This window comes from Crocodylus siamensis, chromosome 6 (genome assembly GCF_052110815.1).
Source record: "Crocodylus siamensis isolate JL-2025a chromosome 6, ASM5211081v1, whole genome shotgun sequence".
In the NCBI taxonomy this organism is placed as follows: Eukaryota; Metazoa; Chordata; order Crocodylia; family Crocodylidae; genus Crocodylus; species Crocodylus siamensis.
In genome coordinates, this window is record NC_143400.1 from 91,266,552 (window position 1) to 91,279,996 (window position 13,445).

At 39.4% G+C, this 13,445-nt stretch overlaps 1 protein-coding gene across 3 annotated transcripts in view; it reads left to right on the top strand.

The window, feature by feature from the left end:
- Nucleotides 1-11,980, top strand: part of ATP11B (ATPase phospholipid transporting 11B (putative)) — a 114,821-nt gene extending 102,841 nt beyond the window's left edge. For 2 of the 3 annotated variants that reach the window (XM_090056325.1, XM_090056324.1), the window contains 2 exons: nucleotides 2,677-2,810; nucleotides 6,531-11,980. In XM_090056325.1, coding sequence (XP_089912451.1) covers nucleotides 2,677-2,779 — 103 coding nt within the window. In that variant the 3' untranslated portion in view covers nucleotides 2,780-2,810; nucleotides 6,531-11,980. Of the gene's footprint in view, nucleotides 1-2,676 lie in introns of all 3 variants that reach the window. The other variant, XM_090056323.1, reaches the window with a different exon arrangement.
- Nucleotides 11,981-13,445: the final 1,465 nt, after the last annotated feature.

Consider the following 13,445-nt stretch of genomic DNA (forward strand, 5'->3'; position numbering starts at 1 on the left):
GAAATACTGGGCATGTTTGGAGAACATTTGTTCCCAAAGTAACAGCATCACTTACAGAATTGTACTCGCCTACATCAATCACATTAGCATGAGAGGTGGCATTTAGGCAGCTGATTAATGCAAAAAAATGCTATACATTTTTTTAGCCACCTGATTCTTTCTTTACACCCCAAGTACAGTATTGTTTTGTGTTTCATTATGTTCATAGTTGCATAAAGAATGAACAGTGGCATGTACTTGTTCCAAGAAGCTCACCTTTCAAACTCCAGTCCCTAATGGAAATGGTTTATTTCTGTTGTATCATCTCTCATCAGATGCATTGCTAATATAATTGTACTGTGCTGAGCGCAGTATATGATTAGTACTGAACCAGTCACTGCTGATCCTGGCATACTACCAGTGCTTCTGGTCACAATTATACTATCTGCTGTGACGGTTCAAGCTTTACCCAGAAGAGATTATCATAATATAGAGATTTTAAAGCTATTTTGGCTTTATAATTAAATCCTGTCTTTAGAACTATCCTTTGCAGTTCTGTTGTTTCTGTATCTGAAGTATTTACAAGCATGTGATGCTTCTTTAACTTAATGTTCCTTACAACAATCTCCAGAGCCTAAGGACAGCTGATAAATGTGCCATCGGGAGGTGGGACCTAGGTGGGAATTGAAAAGCACATGCATGATGAGATGGGGCCTGGCCCCCTGCTTTCCTGTCCAATGAGGTGCCAAGCTAGCCAACTGGCTCTTTTGTGCCCACCCAGTCTTTCTAATTAAAGCTTTCCTGGCCTTTTCAAAAGCCTTTTGCATCTGTTACCTACCCTGCTGTCCCTCCTTCCTTCCCTTCCTTTAGCTGTAGTGTGGGAGCTATGATTTTCAGGAAGCTGCAGGTCTGACAGTCTGCTCTGAGCTCAGGAGGGAATTTTTCCCATCAGACCTGCCCAGGAAAAGACCTGGTAGATTTGTATCTTTAATTTTTTTACTTTTGTTGCAGCACCAGGTTTAGTTGAATTAAAAGCAATAGGATTTGAAAGTTTAATGTTAGGAAAGGCAAGATTGTTTGCTCAAGTACTTTTAGCCAAAGGCCACTGCAGGTAAAGGTCAAAGAGCCCATGTCTCAGAGGTATATGAGATGGTGGACTGTGTGCCCATAAGAGAAGGGAGGCCTGAATTCTTTATAGACTGGAATTGCCTGCCTCTGGCAACTGCTAATACCTTCCCTTTTTCAGGAGAGTGATAAGAAAGGTCTTTGGACTAAGCGCAGTTCTAGGGCAGAGCAGACAAAGTCTAACTAGCATTTCTGGTTCAGTTTTGTTATATGATAGGAGCCGTTTAACTATACTGTCTGATCTATCGGAGGGCAGGTGAGCACACAGTACCCTTCCCAGGTGATAAATTAAATAGTTAAGACTTGCTGCTGAAATGTGCATCGTATTCATTTGCCTGTAGATTTCTTCTGATCAATATTTTAAACTATTTGAGTTAAATAGCTCCTGCCATACTAGGTTTGTATTTCCTTTTGGAAATGCAGGGCAGAAAAGGTGTTTAAATTACTTTCTCTCCAACTTTCAATAGTGCTAAGCTTTTAGAATTTAATGTAGGCTGCAGTAAAAGAGTATTCAAGTCAAATCAGTTATGAAAGAACAGTGAAATCTGACGGTCTCCGTGTTGTTTCTTTGTTGATTCTGGTTTGTTTCACACATACTAACAAACTTCCTCCTGCTCATTCATGGTTCATTCAACTATTCCTTATTTTAGCATGAATGTAACTGATGGTTCTTAATGTCTCTTGTTCTTAGATAATAATCTATACAACAACCAGAAATGTTTTTGCTTTCCTCCCCTCCTTCCCCAAAATGAGAGGTAAATTATTTAGGTATGGAGTTAAATGAATTACAAGTTTACGTTTGCAAGCTCCAATCCTTATCCTTGCTTCATAATGGAAGGCTTATCTAGCTCACAGACAGTAATGCAGCATAAAATTTCATACTTGTGTCTGAAAGATAAGACATTAGGTTGGCATAAAGATTTCCCCTTATGATTTAATGGGCATTGTTTAAAAATAGATACTGAGCCTGTTTGCTAGTAATGGGATCTGACTTCCCGCAGGAAGTTGTACTTTGCAGTTGTTTTTGAATAATTAAAAAAATATATATTACTTTTAGATGGGTTGTTACATTTTACTCGGTTTCATTCTAAAGCCTCTCTTTTGCTGGTGGATGGTAACTACAATGGAGGGGATCTTCATTTTGAGTCAAATTGGCATAGCTCCACTGAAATCATAAAGCTGTGACCACTTACAGCAGCTGCCCCGTAAGTTCATAACTAGGACACAACAGCAGACGGCTTGCCAGCCAGCCCACTTGCAATCAGAAAAGTATCTTTCATTCCAGTTTGCTGGGTGTGCATGTGAAGTTGATGCAGAGCCATGGCCATATGTTGAACAAGACCATCCAGAAGCAGAGTAAAACAGTGTCTAAGATTCAAAGTTTACAGTAAACAGGGGAAAAGCAAGTGGTACTTTTGCTAAGGGGTCACAGTGATTTTTGTTTCCTATAACGTAAAAAAATATTAATAACATTTACCAACTTGCCATCTTTAAACGTTATCAGATAGGTAGATAACTTTATCGCTCGCCTGTACAAATAACAATTCATTTCTACTTTTCCCTCCACTTCAGCTTGCTGAGACAGGTTCAGGTATCAACTGCTTGGACTCCATGTGCTGCTTCTCAGATGGGGAAACAGCATGCACATCTGTTGGAAGAATGCTGGACCGACTGATAGGAAGATGTAGTCCAACCCGGGTCACCAGGTGTGGAATTTCTCTCAGTAGCCTTTGCTGCAGACGATCCTCCTATAAACTGGAACCTGATGAGCCTGCAGCAATAGAGGTTTAGCAAACCAGTTGCGGGCTTTGTGTAATTAAACAGAAAATGCTATCCTTTATAGTGCTTTTTTGAACCTAAAAGACCAGTTTCTTGCTTTGTGAGAGTGCTTTTATTAGAAAGAGAAAATGATTCTTGAAGAGACTTCTGTTGAAACTTTTAGTTTGGCTTTTCTAGTACAAAATTCTTGTAAACGTGGTATTTTCTCTTGATTTGTACATCCTTCTCTTTAGAAATCAAACCTCACTGTGCTGTTGGTTTCCCTGATTTTAGCTTTTTGCCTTCACAAATCAGGACTTTTTTGTAAATTCAAAAGGTTTTTCCTTTCTTTCTTAATGTCAGTCCTCCAGATAGTCACAGCTGAGCTTGCATTGCATGTAAAGATATACAAAAGGCTCACATTTTCCCCCTAAATATAACTCCATCTCTGAAAGATGTCTTTAGATTTTTTCATCCATCAGTGGGTATGAAAATTGAATATTTTTATAATATGACTTTTGTAATCTCTTTCTAAAAACAAATTCATTGACAGAGCAAAGCCTTCAAGTTCTGGCCTATTATTTCAGTGTGTTCATGTGCATCAAGTATGTCAGCAAATTCTAAGTGCCATTCAAAAATATGTGCTAAAGAAATGTCGTTTTCTTTAATTATATACACTAAAACACCTATTGATGGGGAAAAATACATTAGAATAAGCAGAAATACTTATAAAGGGTAATGCTGACTACTCACTTTGGGCATAGCTATGAAAAATTATAAAGCTATCTTCATTCCTGCTAAAGTAACCCTTTCTGGAAAGTAAAGAGGGCTAGCTAACAAATATGGAATTATTTGGGGGTAGAAATTAAAAATAACCTTTTGTACATCGTGGTCTGTCAACCTCTGAATGATATCGTAGTCCTTCATTATTTGAAAAGCCAAACCTGAAAAAAATGTGCACTTCTCATTTACAAGGAGATTCACTTAATATTCCCACAACTGTCTTTTTGTTAAAGGACACAGTATCATTCATCCCAGTAAAAGCTTGTATGGGTAATTTATACCGACATGCTTAGTCGGTTCTGATTTTACCTTTAGGTGTTAATTCGGTACGTAGCACATCTCAGTTTGAGCGTTCTTGTGTTAACACAGTGTCTGTGGTCCCAGTCACCTTCTCTTACTCTAGCTTGCTTATGAAATTTTGTTCACTATTTCTATAAATCTAGGGGGTAATTATGCAAAATTTGTCTCATACCTTATAAAAAGTAACTGTTATGAACAAGTACGTTTTTAATCAAAAATCTTGCTGTATAGAAAGCGGGCATGATCTATAAAATAAACGGTTTAATAGACTTTTTAAACTACAAGATGAGCATTTAATTGGTCTAAAATCAACATTTCTCTAATGGTTGCTGTAGGGATCTTTTATTTCACTGTTGCCCTCTGTAGACCATGCAAGCTGTGCTTTGCACCTAGGTAGAACTTCTATTTTTCATGCTGCTTTTTAAAAAATTTTCATGTTATTTAATAAGTGGTACTGCTTTTGATCAGAAATGTATTTTGGTAGTGTATGGCTTTGTAAAGGTAGGTATGGTCTGTTTTCCATTCTGCTTTGTGACTTTTTTCAGATTTTTTTTACCATTTTCTCCCTTCTCTGTGTGACCTTTTTTCCTCTCAGATATCATATTTGACAGAATATAAAGCACTTTCAATACTGTGCTATTTCTCAGGCTTCTTGTGTGTTGCCATGTGTCATCTTTTTCCAAAAGACCATCCTGTCTGGCTTAATAATTTCGAAAGTCCCATTCTTACTGCTGTTCCAGTGTTTATTATACTCAAATGGTTCTTTCACAACCGTTTCGGTGTCACATTAGCCCTTCTCCTTGTGAAACTTTACAGGAACAGAATCCATTTGGTTTATTTCTTATTGTCTCTTTCTGTATGACTTCTGCTCCTTGCCTTCAGCATTTATATTGAAAGTCTAGTCTAAAAGCCAAGAGGCAGTAGGAGGATATATTTATGTTCTTCCCCTACACTTGCCTTATAATATGTGAAAGTCCTTGAACGTTTTTGTTGAACATACCAATTACAGAAGTCATATGAAGCAGTTACGAGCTGTGAAATGCTGAAGGTACAATTAAGTGTTTTTAATTCCCAAAATATATTTTACTTAAGCATACATCAGACTGGGGGACAAATACTGTTAATAGTTTGTTAACCAACTAATATCGTTAGAGGACCACAAAGTTCTGAGTGGAGTCGTCTGTTGTGTGCTGTGACTGTGGCATTAAACAAATGCCTTGTTCCCCCCTAGGCGTAGCGGCATATCACGAGTGAGCGAAGTGCCACCTTTATATATGCGGTTTGTAAAAGCGCTTTGTACTCCATCACAATGAAGGGCACTCTTAAAAGGACCATTGCTAAGAATAGGGTTTGCATTCGCATCTAATAGGTGCACCCAATATTCTGTCAAATATGATTTCTGGATATGAAATGAAATGGGCTATCAGGACCTGGATGAGAGAGAACTGTTTTCTTTGATCAAGGTGATACAAATGCTTGGAGTGGAGGGCATTAGGCATTGGTACTTAACCTCTTTGCTGTTGTTAAAGACAGTCTTCAAAATCCATTTTTTCATGATTATATTCATCATCTGAACTAGAATAGAAATGTTTCTTACAAACTGGTGAACTGTCTTTGTGTGTCTTCCGTTAGATAGTCTGTCAGCTCATCAGTCCATAAAATATTAAGAATTCTAGATCACACGAGTTCTCGTGATAGAAACCTGCCGTTAGTAATACAGCTGTCAAGGCACTTGTGTTTAGTAGTTGTGGAGAAACAGCAGATTTCTGACAGATGCGTTTCAGAGAATAAAAGTGTTTCTGCGCGTGGCTGTTTCCCTTCGCACCCCTGATTTTCAGTTTTTAATCTAAATACATTAAAGTTTAGTAATACTGCCAAAAGCAGAGGCATGTGTAGAGTTTCACCATCTAGAGAAGTAACATGTTCAGGGTGAAGAGCTTTGTTTATCTCAATCAAAGCCAGTAATAGCTTTGGGTATTTTCTTTTAAATCTCCTGAGACACAATTTAGCTTAAATCTAGCATAGCCGATAGTCAAATATGTTAATGCCTGTAGTTTACTAATTAAGTAGGTGAAACCAGTTCCAAGTTAAATAGTTCCTGCATCTTCGTTAAAACACAAAATCACATTCCACAATTAGCTCTGCATATTCAGAGACTTTATTAGAATGATTTTACTATGCCAAAAATAAACTGTAGCATTCACTGTGCCGGAATCTGCACATACGTTAGTCCAGTTATCTCAAAGCGTAAGTATCAGAACGCTAACAGCGCAAACCCAGTTATAAAAAGGGCCTACTGCTGTTGCAGTATCTTAAGCCACAACAACATTTAGTAGTTTGCTCTCTCTGTATACCAGCAAATTCACAAAATACCTCTTGCCATTTGTGCAGTGCAGAACAGTTTCAAGGGTGGGAATGAATTGTAGGCATCAGGACGGAATTAGCTGGCTACGGTTTTAAAAGGAAGTTTTATTTTTGGCATATCATGACAAAATTCTTAATTTGTTGCTTTTATGGACTATTCTCCTCTCCTCTCAAGTTATAGGTTCCCAGTCAGCCAAACTTCTCTTTTATTATTGCTTTAGATCATGGAGCTCATCGGATCCCTTCTATACCAACGACCGAAGCATCTTGACTCTCTCCACAATGGACTCAACTACTTGTTAACAGGGACATTTGTTAATGCCTTGTGGAAGCCATATGGTGCTCACCTACCTATACTAGGTTATAAGCAAGTTCAGTGCTATAACCCACCCTAGAAAATCTGCCAGAATTATGCAGACTACTAAATATACAAACCTTGTGGCCTGTCCCGTAGCATAGAAACAAATACAACTGAAGGTTGATCTCTCTTCTAATCATAGGCCTAAATTGCTAAATAGTTGCATATTGAGATTGTGCTTTTTCTCTGACCATTTACTGTTTGAAGTACCATTTTAGCAGATGGAAGTCCTGTGTCGGACATTATTTGGGATGTCAGGAAGAGGCAACAACCACATTTCTGCTCCCAGATCTAGGTACCTGAAGGTACTGACTTGTTTTTAAGTCTGTAAAATACTTTCAAGTAGACTCTTTTCCCCCACTTCAAGACATTTATATATAGATATATTTATTCTAAATTCATATTGTGCCAGCTCCATATATTCTTAGCAGATTGAAAATAAAGAAAGTTCTTATTTCTTCCATGGGCAAAACAGTTAGCAAGTAGAACATAGCTTTATGGTTATCCTACTCAACATTTTTGTAAAGCAGTTGAAATGCCATGCAGGCATTTGTGCTGGTGTCGAAATGGCAATAAACTAGTAGCCACTTCCTATAAATCATTCATAGCTTATATAGAATGGAACGGTATAAAAAAAAGTTTACAGCTGCTGCTTGTTCTTTTCAAGTAATGTTCAGGAGTCACTTGTTCTCTATTATGCTGTACATGTTTTAATAATTATTGATCCTGATATGGAAGAGCAGGGGAGAAAGATGCATATGAAATGGATTCTGCATCTCGCTGGCATAAATTCAGTAAATGTAAACAATATAATCCTTTTAAAATTGGAGATTTTTTGCATGTTTTATTCTTTCTAATGTATTTATACGTGACCATGTTGTACTTTGAAGACTTAATTAAGCATTAGTTATCTTCATCTGTCTGAAGGATCTGACACATTGATGGCAATGTTTTGATATACAAATACACCAATAAAAATAAAATTGCTCATGTGTTACTTTGGACAGTACTGCACATTTTTTCAGGTGCATTTTCCAATATAAATGTGTTTTCAGATTCTGGGACTGGATAGGAAGTCTTGCAAATTCATTCTTTAACAGGTGACATTGAGAGACACCAGCTAGCAGAAGTGTCGAATCAACTAGCTGCAGATGTTGAAAACTGAGAATTGGAGGAGATGCAGCAGTGATGCTGACGATCCCCCTTGCCAAGTCGGTTGTTGGCAACCCTAAAATGTGTAGATTGGTGGAAGTGATTCCAGTGCTGGGACTGCATTTTCTCATGTTGGTTTCAGGCTTCGAATCTCCATAAACATGTGGCATTTTTGAAACGCAGTAAGTGGAAAGTTGCGTCTGCAAAATTCAGACCTGGTATTTGCTGCTAGCAAAAGCAGGCTACTGTGGAGGTAAGACAGAGTCTGTCTTACCGTTATATTGCCTAATGCTACTTAGCCTGGATATTACATGAGGCAGGACACGGTGGTATACATGTACATACCCACAGCTTGTCTACTTTGCAGCTGTCTTTTTGGAGTTGTAGTGCAGGTGAACTAGATGGCTTACACGGGTTTTCATAATGGAGACAAAACCTTCAGAGCTTTCTCCATGGCTCACAAGCTGTTTCGGGAGGAGTTTGTCTCCATTACCCAAGTCCCAGATTCTGTGAACTGAAAAAAAAAAAAATGATGTGCCTGATTATTTTCTCAGGCTGAAATGAATAGATTTTACTGAAATCAGTAGAGAAACCAAGCTCAGTGACAGGTGAATCGAGCCCCGCACAGAATTTTCCGTCACTTGGCAGTAATAAAACAATCCCATTTTTCAGTATGGTCCGTGTTATCGGGATAGCCTCCTTACCACACATCAAAAATGCTCAGATTGTCTTAAGTCGAGATGCATGCATAATTGTAATTTCAAGCACCTCGATCCTCTGAAATTATTGCTTGAATTCAGTCTGGTGTATGGTATGAACAGCATCTGTTTGGAGATATTTGAGAGAACTATGTGGAGTCTGAAAATGTCTTAATTTTGTTGCAGTATAAAGGAGGGGTTGCCAGGTGGTGTTCCCTGAATAACCTTTTTGTGGAACTACAAAATTAAAAGAAGATCTCTTCCTGTTTCTCTTGGCCACATAAGTTTCTTTATAACATTAGTTAGGAGTCTGACTTAAACACACCAGCGTGTTGTTTCTCTTCCTGAGACTGTTTATCTTGCCACATTTACCTGGGAAATACCTTAGGAAATACTTTCTTAAAAAAATTCTGGTCCGATATCTGCTGTTTGTAGCTGTTGTTGTTTTGAAAACATTGTGTGTTAATTCCCAAAAGCAGTCCCATCCGTCCGTCATTCATAACTTGTTTAATCATCCAGTGATTTTCAGTGTTGCCATTTAGTTTAATTTGTTTGTGTAATTAGTGTGTCATGTATTAGGGTCTCTCTCTAGAAAAAGGAAGAGGCTTCCAAAAAAGAACCCAGCTCCAAGCATTTCTAACGAGCCCATATCATACGTGTATACTTTGTATTTGGTTGTACAAATAAAAGGTTGAAGACATTTGTGCCAAAGAAGCAAAATTGTAGTACTGAAGAATAATTTACCTTCATGATGTCTTTCAAAAATGTCCACCTCTCATCCCCCTGCCCACAGCTGCCCCTGTTCCCAGGGTGTAACCATGCATTTAAATGGCTTTTCCTGAACTTAAGAATTCATCTGTCTGCAGAGGTATACTTTTCTAGATGCAGTAAAACTTCATCAGTAATGTTTTATTTCCCATTAACAGGAATGCATAATTGGCTCCCCCAGGACTTGGTACTGACCTAATGGCTGCTTAAGAAGGAAAGCAACAATATTGTTTGTAACGCGCCACAAATAATTTAAGATTGGCTTTGCTCCAGAAAGGCGCTTGTGTAGTTTTGGAAGCGTTAAAGTGTATGTTAAATGCTGATTTTTTTAGATTTGGTAGTACGTGGGATGTTGCACAAAGCAGAGTCAGTCACGCAGGCTGCGTTCTTTGTATCCAGCCGTAACTATTGATCTTTCTGATTAAGACCACGAGGCAGGAAGAACAGTTTGCGGTGCCCAGGTGATGTACTAGACTCACCTTCAGCCTCGTCACCCACGAGGCATATACACAGGATTCCCGGAGGTGTGTGCTTTTACTGCAGAAAAGTCTACATCTCCGTGCACTTTAACACTGATGACATGACAGACGCAGTCTCATTTTCCTGTGTGTTTGAAAGGAGGACATGGGCTTACCTTCTCCACAGCCACCTTTGGAATTAGATTAACTTCTCGGTAAGTCTTAGCACCTGCTCTGGGAAAGTTGCTTTTTCAGACGATGTATTTTCTATTGCTGAACATGTGCTACCTTGCAGCAAACTCTCTAGAAACTGTAAAATGGAGAAACAGATGGGAAAAGTGTCCTTTTTTTAAACCTTATAATGACTTCACAACCTAAAATATAACTAGTCCGCTTTATAACGGGAACCCAATGGAAGGGAGTGCCATAAACTTTGACTTCACAGGTCCAGAATAATTTAATGTTTTCTAGTGCAAAAAGTTATTTTAAATGCTTTGTATAATTTATCATGGTAGGCAACTATCATTCTTTATTGGAACTGTTCAGTAACATTTTTAACATGGTTTTTTTTTATGACAGGGCACCTGTTGTACCTGTAGAAATGTTCTTATTTTCTAGTGCAAGAAGCATTGTATCTTTAAATAATGACATCTAATCTATAAGGTTGTTAATTGTTAAATCTGACCCGCTTCCTTTGCTTTTAAGATTAGGTTTCAAAATCTTGTGATTGATTTGTGGAGCGCAGTATCCAGAAGCACTTAAGCATCATGTATGTGCAAGACCGCCTGGTTTGGAGCCTGACTTGTTATCTTGTTTTCTCATTGTGGCTGTACAGTAGCGATGTGGCTCTAACAGAAGTTAACCTGATAATTGTGCAATGCTGCTGCATTTCCAGATGATCACAATAATCTCCGACAGATTTGCATAACTAGAACTGGGCGAACCTTTCTTAGTAGGAAAATTTCCTAAATTAGCTCTTCGTATTCAAATATCATTTACAGATACTTTTTTGTAGATGTGTTGTACAGCTATCCCCTCTTATGAGTGGATGATAAGCTGTTTCCACTCTGCTATTTTTTATTTTGCATGGCAGATAATTTATCCCCCTAAGTCGTATCTGGTTCCTACTTTTTATTTGAATTACTTCACTTATAAACAAGGGAAATTGGAGATTTTTGAACGTGAACGCTTCCATCACTGGTCATAAATCCTCATGTGAATGCATATGAGAGAGATCTGCTTTTCACGAGCACGGTCCTGCAGGTGAATATCTTCTGAAAAAGGTAATTTAATAATTGCCCTATGTGCTGTCCAAGCTAAACCGTGTTTTCCATTCAAGTGAAGGTTTTTTTCGTAGCTTCTTTTGAAGTATTCGCCTGGCTCTGGCTCTTCCATGATACATGGCTGTCTTGCAGTAAGTGTAGATTAACCATCATGCCTGTAGCTATCAGACTTGTTTGGTTGTTTCCAGTCTGTATAAATGCATGGAACTTAAATCAAGCTGTGTAGGCTTGGAGTAAAAAGGCATCTGTGGTATATAGCATGAAACGGTATATGATAACACACACACAAGCAAACAAAACACATTGCAGATTACAATACGGTTATTTAAAAGATGCACTATAAGAGCAATTTTTTTTTTCTTTTAGAGTCAGCATTTGTAAAAGGAATTGTTTCATGTATCAAAGGATTTGTTTTCGGGGGGTTTTTAGCAGTGGGATAAAAATATTTCATGTACATGTTTGACGAGTAAAGAGGAATGATTTTAAACATAAAGCTCATTTTCAGGTAGGAGTAATATGTCATTACTACACCAAAGCTCGTATTTTAAAAACCGCTTAGCCGTAGTCCCATTAAAACCTTTGATTCTTCTGGGCATGTAGAAACACAAATCACCTGGACTTTTTTTATTCCTTTAAAAAGTATACTCAAGTGCTGCGTGTTTTTTGGGAAAAGAACATTGAATGATGCTCTGGCGGGAGGCATTGCCTGGTACCCAATCGCATGTTGATGTCAATGGTTTACTTTTGCCAATGAGGGGCATTAACGACTGGAAACTGTAGCAATAATTAGTACCAAGAATTTTGGACCTCAGACACTGTGGCTGCCTCTGATGTTCTTCTTATTGACTCTGCCCTCAGAGGACCTATAGCGTGCTTGTTGTACAGCTCTGTCAGTAAAATTGTTTTAAAAACAAAAGTTTATGGAAATTATATTTAATAAAAACTTTCACTTTTTAGCTGGCTCCCTTTGTTTTTAATTCTGTAATCTGCTGCGGACTTGGATATATTTGCATATTGTGCATGACTTCCCCACCTGGAGGAGGTCAGAATTGCTGTTGCATTTCTGCATGTCCTTCAACTCGCAACTGCTGATGGTTTTCTTGTCCCAAGTCGGCACCCAAGGAGGGGTTGGCAGGAGGATCCTGCCTCCGGTTTTCTCCCCATGGAGGCACAGGGAAAGCGCCACCAAAACCCCAGGTCCACAGGCCGTAAGTTCCTGGCCCCTGCTTGAAGTAAAAATAAGAGACAACTTGACTCCATAAGCAGCTGTTACTTCTTGTTACCAGCCTTAAAGTGTTAAACGCCACCTGCGCGTGCACCTAGTCTTTACAAATGCATCCAAGTGAAATTTCTTGTGGAGTGCAAGCAGCTTTTGTCTGCTTCAGATGTTTTAAATCACTCCCCTCCACCCCTTTTATTTTTGAATAAGCAGAAGATGCCAGTGCCTTAAGTCACAAAGCAGAAGTTTGTGTGGACTGTTTTTCCTTCCGCCCTCACCCTGCACCTCTGACTCGGATCAGTAAGACTATTTGAGCTCATTTCTGGGGTGCATCTTCCACAGAGTGCTCTATTGTGATGTGAGCTGCTGTTTGAAGAGCTGCGTGTGGGAAAGCACGGTGCCTTCAGGTTGAATACCGAGTAGGACACGGGACAGGGGGGAGAGCCCCAGAGCAGCGCTATGCTAGCTGAGAGGAATAGCAAACGGAAAGCATTGGTCTCCCATGGCAAAAGTGCATGAAAGCACAGAGCCAGCCCGTACTAGACACAGCAGAGAGAAGCATTAAACTTCACGTGCGACTTGATCCAGCAGCCCAGCAAGCTGACGGCAGATTGAACTGCAGCTTGCTGCTCTGGATGCCTGGGGCGACGCAGCCCCCGGACCCCTGGCGCCCTTTGCCTGGAGCCAAGGGAAGCGCACGACTCGTAAGGGCTATTTTCTCCTTGCACTCTGTGGCCTTGGTACAACGTGGTGCACCCTATCGCTACACATTGCACCGGGGCTGCACGAGACGTTGTTCTAGTGTTTCGCATTGCTGAAAATTTCAGCGATTCGTCCATCCGTTCCCCCTCCCCGAAAGACAGGAAAGCATCTTGTGCGTCCTTAAAGCATAGTCTTGTTCTTCTCCAAGGCTCTCTCACATCCTGCCCTGTGTGTGTACTGTATGTGGCAATACTTGAGCTACACGGTACAGTACCTTATTTTTCTATTAAAAATGTTCTACAAAGGCTCTCAGGGGTTTGTAGAAGTGCTTTTTATAAAGCTTACGCCGTAGCCAGACATCACGCAGCAAGCAACTTGAACTTTCTAGCCCGGGTCTGATATGTTGATGTGCAGCAGGGCCGGATGTCGGCAGCAAGGCATCAGCTATTCATCCTTCGGCCCTGGTCTCGCGTGCCTTCGGTACCTGTTTATCACACG